At 48.2% G+C, this 16,081-nt stretch overlaps 1 protein-coding gene across 2 annotated transcripts in view; it reads left to right on the forward strand.

Annotated features, from left to right (window-relative positions):
* Positions 1 to 770: 770 nt before the first annotated feature.
* ABCA2 (ATP binding cassette subfamily A member 2) overlaps positions 771 to 16,081 on the forward strand; it is a 102,374-nt gene continuing 87,063 nt past the window's right edge. Inside the window, exons 1-2 of one of the 2 annotated variants that reach the window (XM_083422800.1) lie at positions 771 to 883; positions 1,115 to 1,388. In XM_083422800.1, the coding sequence (XP_083278926.1) occupies positions 1,323 to 1,388 (66 nt within the window). In that variant the 5' untranslated portion in view covers positions 771 to 883; positions 1,115 to 1,322. Of the gene's footprint in view, positions 1,389 to 16,081 lie in introns of both variants that reach the window. The other variant, XM_083422801.1, reaches the window with a different exon arrangement.

Consider the following 16,081-nt stretch of genomic DNA (forward strand, 5'->3'; position numbering starts at 1 on the left):
CTGCTCCCCCCCCCCCCGCAACCCTGGAAACTGTACAGTGGTACCTCGGGTTAAGAACTTAATTTGTTCTGGAGGTCTGTTCTTAACCTGAAACTGTTCTTAACCTGAAGACCACTTCAGCTAATGGGGCCTCCTGCTGCCGCTGCGCCGCCAGAGCTCGATTTCTGTTCTCATCCTGAAGCAAAGTTCTTAACCAGAGGTACTATTTATGGGTTAGTGGAGTCTGTAACCTGAAGCATCTGTAACCCGAGGTACCACTGTATGTGCTTCGTTAAGGATGTTGGGAATTGTAGCTCTGTGGATGGAGAAACTAGAGTTCCCAGGATTCTTTGGAAGGCGATGAGGAGTCATGGTACTTTATACAGAGGCCGTGGTTCTACCTCAACAACCTAAAAAGGTTCTGGCACCTTAAATGCGAACTCATTCCCTTTTAGGGCAGAAGCTTCCTTTTGCATCAGCCCACGCCATCAGAAACAGGATGGGTTATTTAATTAGCAGATTAATTGTGACATATAATCTTTCAGGAGAGAGGGAGAAGCGGGCGGCGGAGCAGCGGGTATCTGCAGGAAATGCTTTTTAAACAGGGCTGCAGAGTGAGAGTCAATCTGTTCCTCTCCCGCCACCAGGTCTTTGTCGGGGCGGAGGGGGGTAACGCCGGCTGGTAATCCATTCGGTGATCCAGGAGCGCAAATCTTCCTTTATCCCTCTCCCGGAGCCCGTGCCCCCGCCCAGCTGAGCCGGAGCTGCTGCTGCTGCCCCTTTAAGAGGCCGGGGCCTGGCGCTGGGATAGGGGCGGGCTAAGAGGCTTGCAAGGCAATGCAGCAGCAGCGGCAACAGCAGAAAACCGGAGACTGGCAGGCACAGGCAGGCAGATGTGTGTTCGGTAATGAAAGGGGGAGATAGCCAGGGGGCCCGCTTCCTTGCAAAGCGAAATGGACCGGCAGTTTCTCAATTGCATGTTAGCGGGGTCGTCTGTTTGGGTTGTTGTTGTTGCTGCTGCTGCTGCCTTGCACCGGGTTTCAAAAGGCTGATTCCCAGTCCTCCCAGCCCCGCTCCATTTTTTTAAAAAGGGTGCCTGATAATATCCGCTTTCCTTCCCACCCCTGATCTGCAGGAGACAAAGCCGAAAGCTCGCCAGGCCGCCGCTATTGCCGCTGAATCAAAAGCCGGCTTTTATTTCAATTTCGGGCGGGGAGAGCCGGGGAGCGTCGGCTCAGAAGACCTCTCGGTAGGCCGGGCTGTGCCCCCCAACTTCTCTCCCCACCGATTTGACTCCGCTGCCCGCAATGCTTTGCAGCTGATGCCTCGCCGGAGCAGCCAAGATGGGGTTTTTACACCAGTTGTATCTCTTGCTATGGAAGAATGTTACCCTCAAGCGACGGAGTCCGGTTAGTAGAGGGGGGGGCGGGGGGGTTGTGCGGGTGGAGTTGGCTGAAGGGTGTTCTTTTCTTTTTTGGGGGGGGGGAGAGTTACCTTCAAAGACCTGGGACTCGAATGCTGGTGGGAGTGGGCGGGCAGGATTGGAACTCACCCCCCGCAACACCGTTCCTTTTATTTTTAAGCACCGGGAGCTGCAAGGCCCCCGGAGGACCGGGCAGGCTGTGAGCACGTATGGTTTGCTTTTTTCTTTAAAAAAAAAAGAAGACAATTTTCTACTGGGGTTAGGAAAGACCCTTCCCCTAAAAAAAGCCACAACTCTATTAAGGCCGCAAGTGGGGTAATGGGGTGCTGAGAGAAAGCCACCCCTTCTGATTAGTCTGTGTTTGGGACAGGGGTCTCTCACCTTCCGCCGCCGCCCCGTCCCCCCCCCCCCCCCAATTCTGGTTTGACTACAAGAAATGAAATTTGTAATGATGCTTCCATCTCCACGCTGCTTTGGATGCTCCTGTTTTAAAATGAGAGGGGGTGAAGTGATAGGGGAAGGACGCCCCCCCCCTTAATTGGGAGGTGGTTAGGAGCTCAGTGCTGTTTTGGGTGTTCTGGGGGGGGGGGGGCTCCTTGCTTCCTCAATAGACCCTGCCTCCCCCCCCCCCCACTAATTTTTAGTTATTTCTTGCAGTTGTTGTGGATTAACCTGCAAAAGGTTGGTGAGGTTCAATCTTCCAGTTTCGGAATGTGGTCCTTCAACATTGCATCCACATTTGGGGTGTGATTTCTCCTTGCTTCTTCCCCCCACACACACACTTTTCACCTCCTAAATGTGAGGCAGAAAGGTGAACATGGCTGAAGAAGGCATTTCCTTGCACCACACATTGTTAACCTGTGGAACAGCTTGCCCTGTGGTGCTTACGTGGCTCAAAAGAAGGGATAGATGGGGTTATTTTGGGGAGGGGTGTCTACTAACTGCACAGTTCAAAATGTCTCTCTCTTAAAATATTTGTGGGTTGAAAAAAATAAAACATCGTATCCAACCATTTTTACCCCACTCTCCTGTGTAAAAGGTATGAGAAGCATGTAATGTGTGCATTCCAGTTACTTATCTCAGTTGGTTAGAGCGTGATGATGCCAAGGTTGTAGGTTTGATCCTCATATGGGAAAGCTGCATATTCCTGCATTATGGGGTTGGATTAAATGATCCTCGGCATCCCTTCCAAATCTAGGAATCTTCTTATTTTTGGGGCAGTGCCACCCCCTGTGTGTGTGGCGAGAATAAGTTTTAATTTTTTTAGGAAGGCTGTAGGGCTGCCCTATAACATTTTGCCTCCTTAAAGAGTCTGGCAGTGTCTGAATGGGGCTCTTTGGGTCCCTTATATTGTCTTGAAGAATACTGGGGTGCACCATTCAGATAGTTTCACTGACACCTTTAAAAGTTGGGTCATTTTAGGAGGATGGAGGCTAAGGTGAGATTTAAATCCAGTTTTCCCCCTGGACTGGGTCTATATTTAGACTCGCTGGCATGCAGAACTCCTTGCCACAGGAATTCTTGATTGCTTGTAAAATTCATGTGCCTCTTTAAATAAAGGTTAAAAGGAATAGTCATATCAGCAGCTGCTGGTTATGATAACCTTCCAGCCTCCTTTACCAGAGAGAGTAAATTTTCTAGTTACTAGTTGCTGGGCATCAACAGCAGCATGGGATGGATATTCCCATCATGCTTTGCTTGTGAGCCTCCCTGGGGCATTTGATTGGCCAGTGTCTGTTGGCAGAATACCGATCAGATGGACTGCTGATCTGGCTTAAGAGTGCCTTTTTTTTTTAATGAGGGATATATAATTCTCCCTCTTTCGTTTACAACTCAGAGTTGCCTGGCCTTCTAAATATAAAAAATATAAAAATATGGAGGCATAGGTTCTTTTCCAAAAGTGAAGCACAACCAGCCCAGATCCCAGGCAGTTGCCCTGTCCCGAGATGGAGCAGGATAGCGCAAGGCTATGGAAATTTTCCTGTGGCATGCCATGGCCGCCTTGGTTGAGATTTTGGCTGCGATCTGTCTCCCTCCCTCTGACGGCACAGCGGCCTGGTGGCTGCTTGGCCTCCAAAGCCTGGCAGGTGGTCTATTTATAAACAATATAGGATAAAGAGTGGGGGCAGGGAGGCTGCTAGCACCCATCCATCCATCCCAGCCTCTGCTGTGGGCACCACCTTTGCAAAAAAGCTCCTGCAGCTCTCACCTGTGCGTAGCCCATGGTGCAGGTGTGCCCCTCCTCAGATTTATCAACACCCTCTTCCATATGTTGTTTGGAGAGAAATACTTTTTTGCTGCACAGATCGGGCTGGCCGTTACCAGCTGTGGGTCCCTGCTCTGGGGTGCCTCCTAACTGACTCATCTCCCACGTGCCACCTGCCCAAGCAGCCAGGTCTCATTGCTCCGCCGCTCCCCCCCAAAATAATTCCCTGACTGTGACAATCTTATGTGGGTCAGGTCTGTCTCCCTCCCTCCCTCCCTTTCCATTTATTTTTTAAAGTCTCTTCTTTCCCTGCTTTGTCAAAGCATCCAGTGCAGCTTTGCTTGATGTTATACATGAGAAAGATTGAGAGAGGGGTGGGAAATGATTGGGACTTTATCCTGACCCTTGCTAGATTCCTCCTTCCTTTCGCCCCCACGCCGCCAAGTGTATGGATTCATTTTGAGAAGGGGGGGAGGTCTATCTTGTCCCACAATACTTTAGCCGGCAACCAGATTTGCTGGAAGGCTGTTTTGAGAAGGGGGGGTTGTGGGAAGTGGGGTGGGGGAGACGAGGGACAAAGCCCTTCTCAAACCGCCCCCTGGCAAAAGTAGCCTGCCACTTTTCATACTTATGTTGATACCTCTGAGTTGGCGCCACCAACGCCTTTTAAAGGGGATGGATTTGTCTGAAGAGTTTGTGACCTTCCATTTGATCCGAAGTATAAGGGTCTCGGGTTAGGAAGAAGAGCTCTGTGCATCTGCGCTGGGCACTCGAATAACAGGGCAGGGCTCAGCCTTGGTATTTAAAAAGAGATTCTAAAGCTCAGGTGTTGGCCTTTCTTCCAGTGGTTTCTACTTGCGTCCTGTCTGAGTGTGGGGTATTGCCACATTTCCTAGTTCAGCTCTCTTGTCACTGCGCTGGAATCCTCTGCTGAAGCAAGGCAGCAAGGGGCATTGATTTTCCTTTCTTCCCTTTAATATATGTGCATTCTAATGAAGGACTTTTGCAGGATGAACCCAGATCTTCCTAGGTAGCCAGTGTAATATTTTGCTTCTGGGGTGATTAACTCTGCGGAGAGCTTGTTAACAAAACAAAAGTAGACTGGGGCCAGGCCGCCAGGGTTGGAATCTGTTTCTGGGGGCTGGGTGGTACAGAGAAAGTACCTCTGAGCATGTTCTGAGTACCTTGGTTTTGTCGCTGAATAACTCCACACAGCTAGAATGTGGAAATGGTGCTTGTGAGTCTGACTGCGGCTTCCAGGAGGGTTTGATCATAGAATTGTAGAGTTGGAAGGGACCATGAGGGCAATCTAGACCAACCCACAGCAATGCAGGAATCTTTTTGTCCCATGTGGGGCTCAAACCCACAACCCTGATACTAAGTCTCATGCTCTGCTGACTGAACTATTCCCATAATTTATTCTCTTGGAATAAACCAGTGGTCATAATTGCCCAGTGATGTTCAAGCTTGCCCATGTTGTTAGATAAAGAGGCATTATCACCGAAAGAGGTTCAGTTTCTGCTTCAGCTAAGAATACACGGTGGCCTTGTTGCCCAGAGATCTGATTTCTTATGATTTTTGACTTCTTCATAAATGATCCAGAGTTAGGTGTGGGCAGTGCAGTGGCCAGGTTTCCTGGTGGTACCAAATAGTTCGTGGTGGTTAAAGCAAAAAGGAATTGTGAGGTGGTCTTATCTCTCCAAACTGGGTGAACGAGTCGTAGAATGGCAAATGCAATTCATTGTAAGCAAGTGTAAAGTGATGCACATTGAGACACACACACAAAAAATCCCTAATTTCACTTACACACTTGTGGGGTCTGAACTGGTGGTGACTGACCAGGAACGAGACCTGCCAGTATCAGAATTATATAAATCTAAATAATTGCACTTGGAATGCTGCATACAGTTCTGCTTGCCCTGCATCAAAAATGAGATTTTAGGAAAGAGCGAGCAAAATGATTCAGGGAAATGCTTGACGCTTTTCGGTTTAGGTGTGGGGTGCAGAATGTTGAGCAAGCCTGTGGTGGAAGGTTGGAGGTGCGTGATGTAAGTAAAATGATGCGTTGTGTGGAGAAAGCCAAGAGGGATAATATTAAAACCTAGCGGTGTTTCTATTATGTTTAATGTATGTAGAGTTTGGTGTCAACGTTGCTTGTTTTTTCATTTGTGTTCCTAATGCCTCAACAAATGAAATGGATTTGTAAAAATGTTACATGGGGGGGGGGGGGGAAACGAGGCATTACACTTACTTCTGTAAAACAAGAAAATCCTTAATAAAATATCAAGATGGGGGGGGGGGTTAAAATCTAGCTGGGGGCATCAATGAAATCAATTAGCAGTCAATTCAGGGCAGGTGAGAGGAAGTTCCTCTTCACACAACACATAACTACAACTACAAGTAGAATGGTAAGATGCCCTTTTGCCCACATTGTGTGTTTTTGTGTGTGTGGCAAGGTGTATTTACCAGCCTTAGCTGCAGTGTAGAAATTGAGCCTTCCTGCGCAACACATTGCCTTTGTGGGTGCAACGGGGCCTACTGCTATATTGGGTTTTCTGCCTATTGGTAGGTTTTTATTCTGTTTGCTGGCTTGGTGCGTTATTGCATCCGCGAGAGGTGGTGCGCTCTCCTTCCGTGGAGGTTTTTAAGCAGAGGTTGGATGGCCACCTGCCATGCAAGATCTAGTTGAGATTTCTGCATTGCAGGGGGTTGGAACTGATGACCCTCAGGGTACCTTCCACCTCTACAGTTCTGTGGTTCTGTTCTTCCTCCCTCCTGCGGTTTCCAGGAACTGGCATTCAGAAGCGCTACTGCAGGGGTCAGCAAACTTTTTCAGCAGGGGGGCGGTCCACTGTCCCTCAGACCTTGTGGGGGGCCGGACTATATTGGGGGGGGGATGAAGGAATTCCTATGCCCCACAAATAACACAGAGGTGCATTTTAAATAAAAGGACACATTCTACTCATGTAAAAACACACTGACCACTGGATTTAGAAGGCAGTTGGGCCGGATCTGGCCACTGGGCCTTAGGTTGCCTACCCATGTGCTACTGCCTCTGACTTCAGAGGCAGAGCACAGCTATTGTGGCTAGAAGCCATGGCTAGCCTTCTCAGTGAAATTGTGCAATCCTCTCTTACAACCATCTGAATTGGTGGCCTTCACGGCTTCCTGTGGGAGTTCCATCGTTTAACTATGTGCTGTGTGAAGAAGTCCTTTCTTTTGCCTGTCCAAGATTCAGTTGCTTCATTGGATGTCCCTGAGTTCCAGCGTTAGGAAAGATGGACAAAAACTCCTTTCTAGCTCCCCACTTTTTCATACGAATGCTTATCTGTATTCATCTCTCTCGTGCTTTCTGCCCCTGGCTTTGCTTGCTTGATTTTCCCTTAGCTAAAAGGGCCCACATTTTGTAACCTTTCCTCATCGGGGGGTTATTTCTGCCCCTTATATTATTTGGGCTGCCCTTTTCTGCACCTTTTCCAGCTCTATGATGTCTACAAATCCAGCTAAGTGTGTGTGTGTGTGTGTGTGTGTGTGTATTTGCAGTTTGGTTTAGCTGCTAATTAATTTCTGTGTGAGATATTTTTCCTGGTAAACGTGTGGTGGAGTTAGCATTGCAGGGTTGGGCACTAGCCAAGTCACAGCTACACCCCAGCAGGGGGGCCAAGAGTCGCTGGGATCTGCTTCAAAGAGCGCACTGACCCCCTGAGAGACAACACTGTCCCCCAGGGAGTGGGACCTCTCGCAGGGGTCCTCCAAGCATGAGTGAACAGTGTTATACAGCAGCAAAAAAAGCCAGTGCTATTCAAGGCAGCATCAATAGAAGTCTAGCACCCAGGACAAGGGAAGTAATAGCGCTGCTCTATTCTGCCTTGGCCGGATCACACCTGGAGTCCTGTGTCCAGTTCTGGGCGCCACAGTTTAAGAAGGATATTGACAAGCTGGCAGAGGAGGGAGGCCAGGATAACCAAGGGTCTGGAAACCAAGCCTTAAGAGCCATGGTTGAGGGAGCTGGATTTTGTTTAGCCTGGAGAAGAGGAGACGGAGAGGCGAGAGGATAGCTATCTTTAAATACCTGAAGGACTGTCACATAGATGATGGAGCAAGCCTGTTTTCTTTTGCTACAGAGGGTAGGACCTGAACCAGTGGATTCAAGTTAGAAGAAAGGCAGTTCCGGTTAAACAGTAGGAAGAACCTTAGTACAGTAAGAGCTGTTTGACTGTGTTCTCCCTTGGAAGCTAGTGGCCTCGTCTTCATGGGAGGTTGTCAGTGATTCTTTGGCTGTGAATTCTTGCATTGCAAGGGGTTGGACTAGATGACTCTGTGGGTGCCGCCCAACTCTACACGACTGTATGGAATGCTGGAAAGGAGCCAGTATGCCCTGAGAGCAGGTGAATGTAATGGGGGCCCTCCCGAGAGAGTGCCTGGTTGCAGTGGGGGGGGGGGGGAGTCCAGCCTGAGCTTCTGATGCCTTTTGAAGGGAGCACCTAGGGCCTTGCCCAGCCTGGCCCTGCATCCCAGAGGTGAGATGGCTGTGACCTTGCTGTGCTGTCACTGTTTGTGCTGCCTGCTCTCCCAGAAGGACCCTGGGGCTCACTCCACAGTGGATTCAGCCACGCATCCTGCTGCGACAGCCGTGTCCTCTCTCTCTCCTCCAGCACCGAGGTGCAGCGCTGAATACATCAGGACAGGACAGGCTGCAGCAGCAGCAACAGCCAGGCCACACAGAAGCTTCAGCTTGGAGACTTTTCAGGGATTTCCTTATACTTGAGAAACCAGGGAGTCAGGACGCCTGATTTAAGTGCAAGAAGAAGATGTAGTAGTAGCACTAACGAAATAATATTTTTTTAAAATAATTTTTATATTGCTGTTTCAGAAAATACCAAAGAAGTTTACATTAGAGCAGCAAAAAAGTTCAAATAAAAGCAAAAGGTCTTAATAACACCAAGGAGGATGGCAGAGGTTGGGTGGCCATCTGCCAGGGATTCTTTAGTTGTGGTTCCTGCATTGCAGGGGGTTGGACTAGATGGCCCTTTGGGTCCCTCCCAACGCTACGATTCTGTGATTTTAGGAGCCTGCAGCAGTGGGTCAAGGGGAAGAACACTGGTTGAATAGAGGAGGTTTTAGTTTTAGCTGCTGGTGCTGGCTGAATCCCAGTATGGAGTGTTTTCTGTGTTGCAGGGGCCACAAAAGACAAGGCCCTTCTCCAGCTTCCCACCCAGTGGACATCTGCTTAGGCGCAGTCAGGGAGGGCACCTGCAGACCGTAGTGGGTAATTTAGTCTTCCCCTCCCTCGCTGTTCCTACTCTCCAGAGGTCCATAGCATCATGCAGAAAAAGCAGGGGCGTGCTGAGAGGTGTGCCTGGAGACCAGAGAGCGACTGGAGGCTCAGGGAGCTAAGTGGGGCTATGCTCAGTTTGGTCTGGAGGCTGTAGCAGCTGGTACAAAATACAGAGGCAAGGTTGATTGTGGGGCCCTACTATCACCAGCATAATAAACCATTGCTTGTGGATTTTCAATGGCTGCCAATTTGTGACCGGGCCAAGTATGTTGTTACTAACATACAAGGCTCTAAAGAAACCAGGTTGCTTGAGAGAGAGCCTTATGCCTTTATGCACCCAGTGAATCGCTGTGGTCTGTGGGAGAGTTTCTCCTGCAAGCTCCAAAGACCTTAGGAACCGACTCCGCAGTAACTCAGAGCAGGGCTTTTAGTGTGGCTGCCCCTATCCTGTGGAACGGCATTCCTGTTTGAGATACTGCAGGTCCCCACTATCTGCACTCTCTAGAAGAAGTGGGACAGATTTTTGTTCCATCAGGTTTTCATCCCAGCAGCATGAATGGGTCTTCACCATGAGTGTCCTCTGGTTATGGTTTTAGCCTTGGTTGAAATGTATTTGTTCTTGTGTTTTTAACTGTTTTTAATAATCCCATGTGTTAATTCAGGCATGTCCTAATCCGGCCCGCCAGTCGATTTAATCTAGCCCCCGTGGCAGTCTACCTCCTGGGGTAAAATCCTAAAAAAAGCTTAAGAACTTTGGTCGGCCCTCATGCATGTTCACTTCATCAAATCTGGCCCTCTTTGAAAAAAGTTTGGGCACCCCTGTGTTAATTACATTGAGAAGTTTAGAAAGCCATTATTAAATTAATTGTAATAATAGCTTTTAACAGGAGCTACAAGGAATGGCAAATGTGCCTTCCTGACTCTTAAAATCCTTTTCGCTCCATAAAAATAGTAATCAGCTATATCCCTGACCTTGCAATGGCCCCACACACTCCCACTTTTAAAGTGGGGGGCGGCACTATGAAAAGATACGTATTTCAAACTCTAAGATTAAGGAGTTTCTGCACCATCTGCTTTTGACTTTGATAAGGGGAAGCTGAGAGCAGGGTCTTGGTATAAACAGCCCCTCCACCCAACTCAGTGTTCTCCTCCTCCTTCTTCTGTTCTTACAAAGCCTGTTTTTATTCCAATAGTCAGAGTTTGGTAAGCTGGTGCTAGATGTTTAATAAGCTTGGGACCCAGGACCATGACACAGATTGGTTTTGAAAATGTGCATTTGCTGGTTTAGATGAAAAAATAGGTTGAATTTTGGGGAGGGGGATAAAACCAAGATCTGGCTAGCAGAGCTTACTCTGATGAGATGCCAAGAGGATTTTCTGGACCCAGTATGCTGTATGTGGTGGATTGGGCCCCCTGCCCCGCAGTCACTCTTTTAGCCAGAACTACTGGTTACGTCTACAGACTTCCTCTGGGCAATCCAGAGGTCTCAGTGGGCATCACTTTTCCTTTGCAATGCATCTAGTTACCCTGGAAGCATCTCACAGATGCCCACCCAACCTCTGTTCCAAAGCTTCTAATGAGGGAGAGTTCACTACCTTCAAAGCACCAGAAAGTTATTTCTAACATTTAGTCAGAATCTCTTTTCTTGTAATTTGAATCCATTGGTTCGGGTCATACCCACCAGAGCAGCAGGAAACTAGCTTTCTCCATCTTCCCTGTGGCAACCCTTCAGATATTTGGAAATGGCTAGCACATCACCTCTCAGTCTCCCGTTTTCCTGGCTAAACAGACCCAGCTGCCTTGACTGTTCCTCTTAAGACTTTGTCTCCAGACCCTTGATTATCTTGGTTGCCTTCCTCTGCACACCTTCCAGCTTGTCAATATCCTCCTTAAACTGTGGTGCTCAGAACTGAACACAGGACTGCAGGTGGGCCTGACCAAGTTGGAAGAAGGTGATACTATTTCTTACCCTGAAAGTATTTGCTTCCTACCTGAACGTACTTAAGGATTAAACCTGGGGTTCTTTGCATGCAAATTGTATGCTCTTACAATGCACTTTGGCTCTTATACACCCATGTATCTTGCACTTTGGCCCTTGCACGTCCATGTATGTTATGTGTTGCTGTTTTGCATGCAACCTCTGAAAAGTGCCCTGGAAATAAATAGCAAAGATGGTAGAGATTTGAAAGTATTCACCAGCTTGAAATGAGTCCCTTTGTTTGGTTATTGTTTTTATGAAGGTGTGTGTGCGGGTGTTTGCTAAAGTTGGCTTGGCAGCAAGGACAAAAGAGGATTTGTTTTTACTTGAGGCAGCAGTAACTGCAGCAATGGGTTCTGCCCAGTTCTGCCAGGGCAGCTCGTGTGGGTTGTTAAAGGCACACTGTGTGTTTGTTCCGTGGATCTCTTCCCAGTCAGAAAGCCGAAAGCATGAGGCTTTGAAGCCATTAAGTGGAGTTCCTCTGTGTGGTCGCTGCCTGGTGAATTGTTATTTATTTAAGGGGTGTTCGAAATTAGCCAGCGCCAGGTGCATTTGCAACAAAGTGAAGATGCCTGGGTGTCAGGATGGTGCCTGACATCTCCACCATCTGGGGATCATTGGATCTGGACTGTTTCCAAACACTAGCGACACATGCTGTAGAATTCTATCAGTTCTGTTTTATCTGCACAATCAGAATGAATTTTTGGAACCAAAATGCTTTTTCCGTGCAGCCTGAGCAGGAGCAATCACCATTAAGAAAAAGAGGTCGAAATAGGCCAATATATATGCAGACTGGCCCTGGATCAAGTGACTTTTTCTTTAAGTTCTCAAAGTTCTCAGCCTAGCTCAAGGTTGTCATCTGAACTAGCCAAGTGTTTAACTCAGTACACGGAGCATCAGAAACAGCTCTCTGCCCTGAGGAGCATCCAATCTAAGCTCTGGTTTGAGGTGGGGGCGGGTGGGGCAAGTGCAAAGTCGTGTTTCATCTGAGGGTGATGAATATGGGGTTAATTCATTGGTCCCCTAACTTTTTCAGGCCATCAGCCTCTTGGTTCCATGAACTCATCCTTAATGTCCCCTACTTTATAAAAAGCGTTGTTCAGAATACAGTCATACATTGGTTGATGAACATCTAGCGACTCAAACGTTTTGGCTCCTGAATGCCGCAAACCCAGAAGCGAGTGTTCCGGTTTGCGAACTTTCTTTGGAACCTGAACTTCTGACATGTTGGTTTCCAAACATTTTGGAAGTTGAACGGACTTCCGGAACCGATTCCGTTCGACTTCCGAGGTATGACCTTGCCTCTTAGCCCCTCACCCCCCCCACCCCACAATTATTCCCCTGCCCACTTTGGAAAGCACTGGATTAACATATGTACAGTAACTGTCTTTAACCAGATCAAGCCAATTCACTTCTTTAGCCTGGTATTTTGTACCCTGACTGGCTGTGACATTCCATGACCACAGGCAGAGAAGGGTCTCTTCCTCCCCCCACAATCTCTTTACCTGGAATTGCCAGGAATTGAAACAGGGACCGTCTGCTTGCACAACAGGTGCTCTGCCACTGAGCTACAAGACAACTTCCTTACGACCACATTTAAAAGGTGGGGGGTTTTGAAGCAGGAGAAACAGTGGCGAACCATTTCTGGTCAGTGCACAACTGGGGCAGATAGCTGGTTCATTCTCTCTCTCTTTCCCCCTGCAACCCGCTTCCCCAATTGCAGGAGCAAGTAACACCAGCGCTGGGCCCTATTGTCGTCTGAATGGTTTGACCTCCCTTGCTGGTAATGAACCAGAAGGTTGAAGGCAGTTTTAAAAACAAAGGAATTTATTCATAACTCTTGGAGAGTTGATTGTGACGATACTTGGTCCCTGTGAAATAGAGGCACTGATTTCTGTGTGGCATACGTGTGTGATGTCACACATGCAACATGTGTGATGTCACACACATCAGAAGGAGGTTGTGAGGCCCAACAAGTCCCTCTGCTGCAGCGGGAAGGCCCGACAGAACCCGGCACCTCAAAATTTGGGGTGGTCTCAGCCCTGTCCCCACATACTGGGGGGACAGATGGACTGAGCTGTCCTCAGCCCCATAGAGTTGTCCTGTATGCTGTGAAATGCCCTTAGGGCTCCAACTGAACTTGCTTTATTAAATTGCTAGTGACACCCTTCTTGAGTTCAGCTGAAGTTGGTAGTCAGATGGGTTAGAGAACATTTCCTGGATGGTTTTGAAGACTGGAAAGCAGTGCACAGGGCTGACTTGTGGGCCTTATACCAAGTCTGACCAATAGTTTACAGTGTGCACCGACTGCCGGTGATTCTTAAAAGGTTTCAGGCAGGGTTCTCTCCCAGCCTGGAAATGACTGGGGTTGAAGCTGTAACCTCCTGCATGCAAAGCAAATGTTCTACCACTGTACCACCGAGCAGTGGCGTAGCGTGGGGGAGTGCAGGGGGGGGCCGGCCGCACCGGGCGCAACATCTGGGAGGGGCGCGCTCGCACTCGCAGCTCTCTGCCCCTACCTGGCTCACTCTCTCTCTCTCACTGCAGTACTGGCTGTGCGAATCCCATCCGAGCCGCCGGGTCGCCGCCCACTGTGGAGGGGAGGGTGCCAGGCGTGTGGTGCGGTGTGGAGAGAGAGCGAGGGACTATCTGGGGGAGGGACAGTGCAGCGGGGGGCGCAAATTACTTGCCTTGCCCCGGGCTAGGGGGTGCAAATTACTTGCCTTGCCCCTGGTGCTGACAACCCACGCTACGCCACTGCCACCGAGCTGCAGCTCAGGTTTTGGGTTACTGGGCAGGCTGCTGGAGGCGCTGTTTTGGAGGAGAAAATCCTTAAGCTGCATTTCCCCACCAGGGTCTACTTCTCACAAAACCTTTGTTTAGGCTGAATTATTCTTGGGACATGCAGCAGCACCACCACCACATACACAAGGATCCTTGCATGTAGAAAATTAGCCTTTAAGAAGAAATGGATTGTGTCCAGTGTTAGTCCTCCGAGTAGACCCATTGGAGTTTATGGATGTGACTAACCAAGGTTCATTAATTTCAGTGGTTCTACTCTGAGTCGAGAACTTAGTTGGAGACAACGGAATGTTTTTGTTATTTTTTTATGTATATGAAGAATTATTTAGTTGTGTGAACCCCCACCTAAGAACACAGCCTGGCTGAATCAAGCCAAAAGGGGTCTATCTAGATGAGTATCTTGTTCCCTCAGTGGCTAACCAGATGTCCCAATGGCAAGCCCACAAGCAGGACCTGAGTGGAACAACAGTACACTTCCCACTGATGTCCATTCCCTGTCCGCAGTCTGAAATGGCGCGACTCAGGCCACATTCACACCATGTACATAATTCAATATTAATAATTCAAGTAATTTCGTTGTCCCCGAAGGGGGCAATGACAATAAAGATATTATTATTATTATTATATTATTATTATGTTGCCCCTTTAAACAGCCATGGCTTCTCCCAAAGAATTCTGGGAGCTGTAGTTTGTTGAGTGTGCTGAGAGTTCTTGGGCGACACCTGTTCTGTTCCCAGAACTACACTTTCAAAGTTACCCATGAAGAGAGATTGATTGTTACACTATTCTTCTGAACTGGAGTCACCAAACAACTCTCAGCACCCTTAACAAACTGCAGTTCCCATAATTCTTTGGGAGAAACCATGGCTGTTTAAAGTGGTATCATAATGCTTTGTGAATGTGGTCCCAGAGGGGAGTATAGTCAACTGAGTGCTGCTCATTGAAATTTAATGGATCTAAGTTGGCCATGCCCATTACTCAAGAGGTTTGCTCTTGAGTAGGACTCGCACTGTTTGAGCCAACCGCTTTCTGCTTTCGCACAAAAGAGCCATTAACTTTTATTACCGTATTGGCTCGAATATACGCTGCACCCGAATATAAGCTGCACCTTCAAAATTGCGGGTGGGGAGGGGGGGAGAAAAAATACCCAAACTCCTGGTGCTGTTTGCCCCATACTCCTAGCTGCATACTGTAAGGTTGTGAATATAAGCTGCATTTTAACTTTCCATGGTCGGAATTTGGGGGGAGAGGAGGCTGTAAGCCAGGCCAATACAGTGCTTTAAAAACCCGAACAGTTTCTAGGTCGGGGTTCCAGCTAAAAGGCATTGAACACCTGACTTGTTCAGAGGAACAGGTGGCCTAGGGTGGGCACCACTCTCCCCATGCTGTTCCCATGAAGATGTGAGAGGGAGTTTTGAAAAAAAAAACCTGTCACTTAGTAGATGTAGATGTCCATCTCTTCTCCTCCTCCCATCCGTGTGGGAGCTTTGAAACCATTTCCGCACCTCACAACAAAAGTGGAACAGGTGCCGACTCTGGGCGTTGGCTGAGGGAGCAAAGGTGATGTTGTTTTGATAGGAGCGTGAACTGGCTTAGGAACAAGGAAGGGAATGTTTATCACAGCCCTGTCTGCAAGCGAAACGGGGTGAAAAGGCATTCTCATATTGCAAAAGGGCGACCTTTCTCCGAGTAGAGGTGACATATTGAAAATCAGGCCTTTGCCTTTGCCATGCATGTAACATCCACTTGAAAATACTTAAACGGAAACAAAAACCACTCAGCTGGATGAGACCAGCGTATCTTGTTTCTCACTGCTATGAACTTTGAACCTCTGGGGAGCCCAGAAGCAGAGCAAAAAGGCACCATCTCTTTTCTTGCTGTTGCCCTTCTGCAGCTGGCATTCTGAAGTAGACCACCTCTGAACCTGGAAGTCTCATTTTCTCATCACAGCTATTTTCTTGTCTGTATCATTCTTTATTGAATTTATATCTCACCTTTGCTCCTCTTGAAGGCACACAACTATTACAAAGCAAAGACAAAGCAAAATCATTCTAAAACAGATTAAGAGGTTCTAAAAGCAGTTACAGATATCAGGGTTGGCTGGAACATGCTTTTTCAGCTACCAAATGCCTGGGAGTGTTTTTAACACTCCACTCCTGGAAGTTAATAATGATGGGGACAGACGCGCAGACCTCACTAGGAGAGGGCATTCCACAACAGGGGAGCCACCACTGAACAGGCCCTGTCATGGGTCAGTGACAACCTGGCAGCCACCAACAAGGCCTCATCTCCTGATTGAAGGGTCCAAGGCAGTTGGTAGTGAGAAAAGTGATCTTTTAGGTATCGCTACAGATAAAGACTTCCTCCTCAGTTTGAATGTGTCCTGCTCCTTTGCCAAAGCAGTGTGTTCCATAA

Source organism: Podarcis tiliguerta (assembly GCF_965153285.1).
Source record: "Podarcis tiliguerta genome assembly, chromosome: Z".
Classification (NCBI taxonomy): Eukaryota; Metazoa; Chordata; class Lepidosauria; order Squamata; family Lacertidae; genus Podarcis; species Podarcis tiliguerta.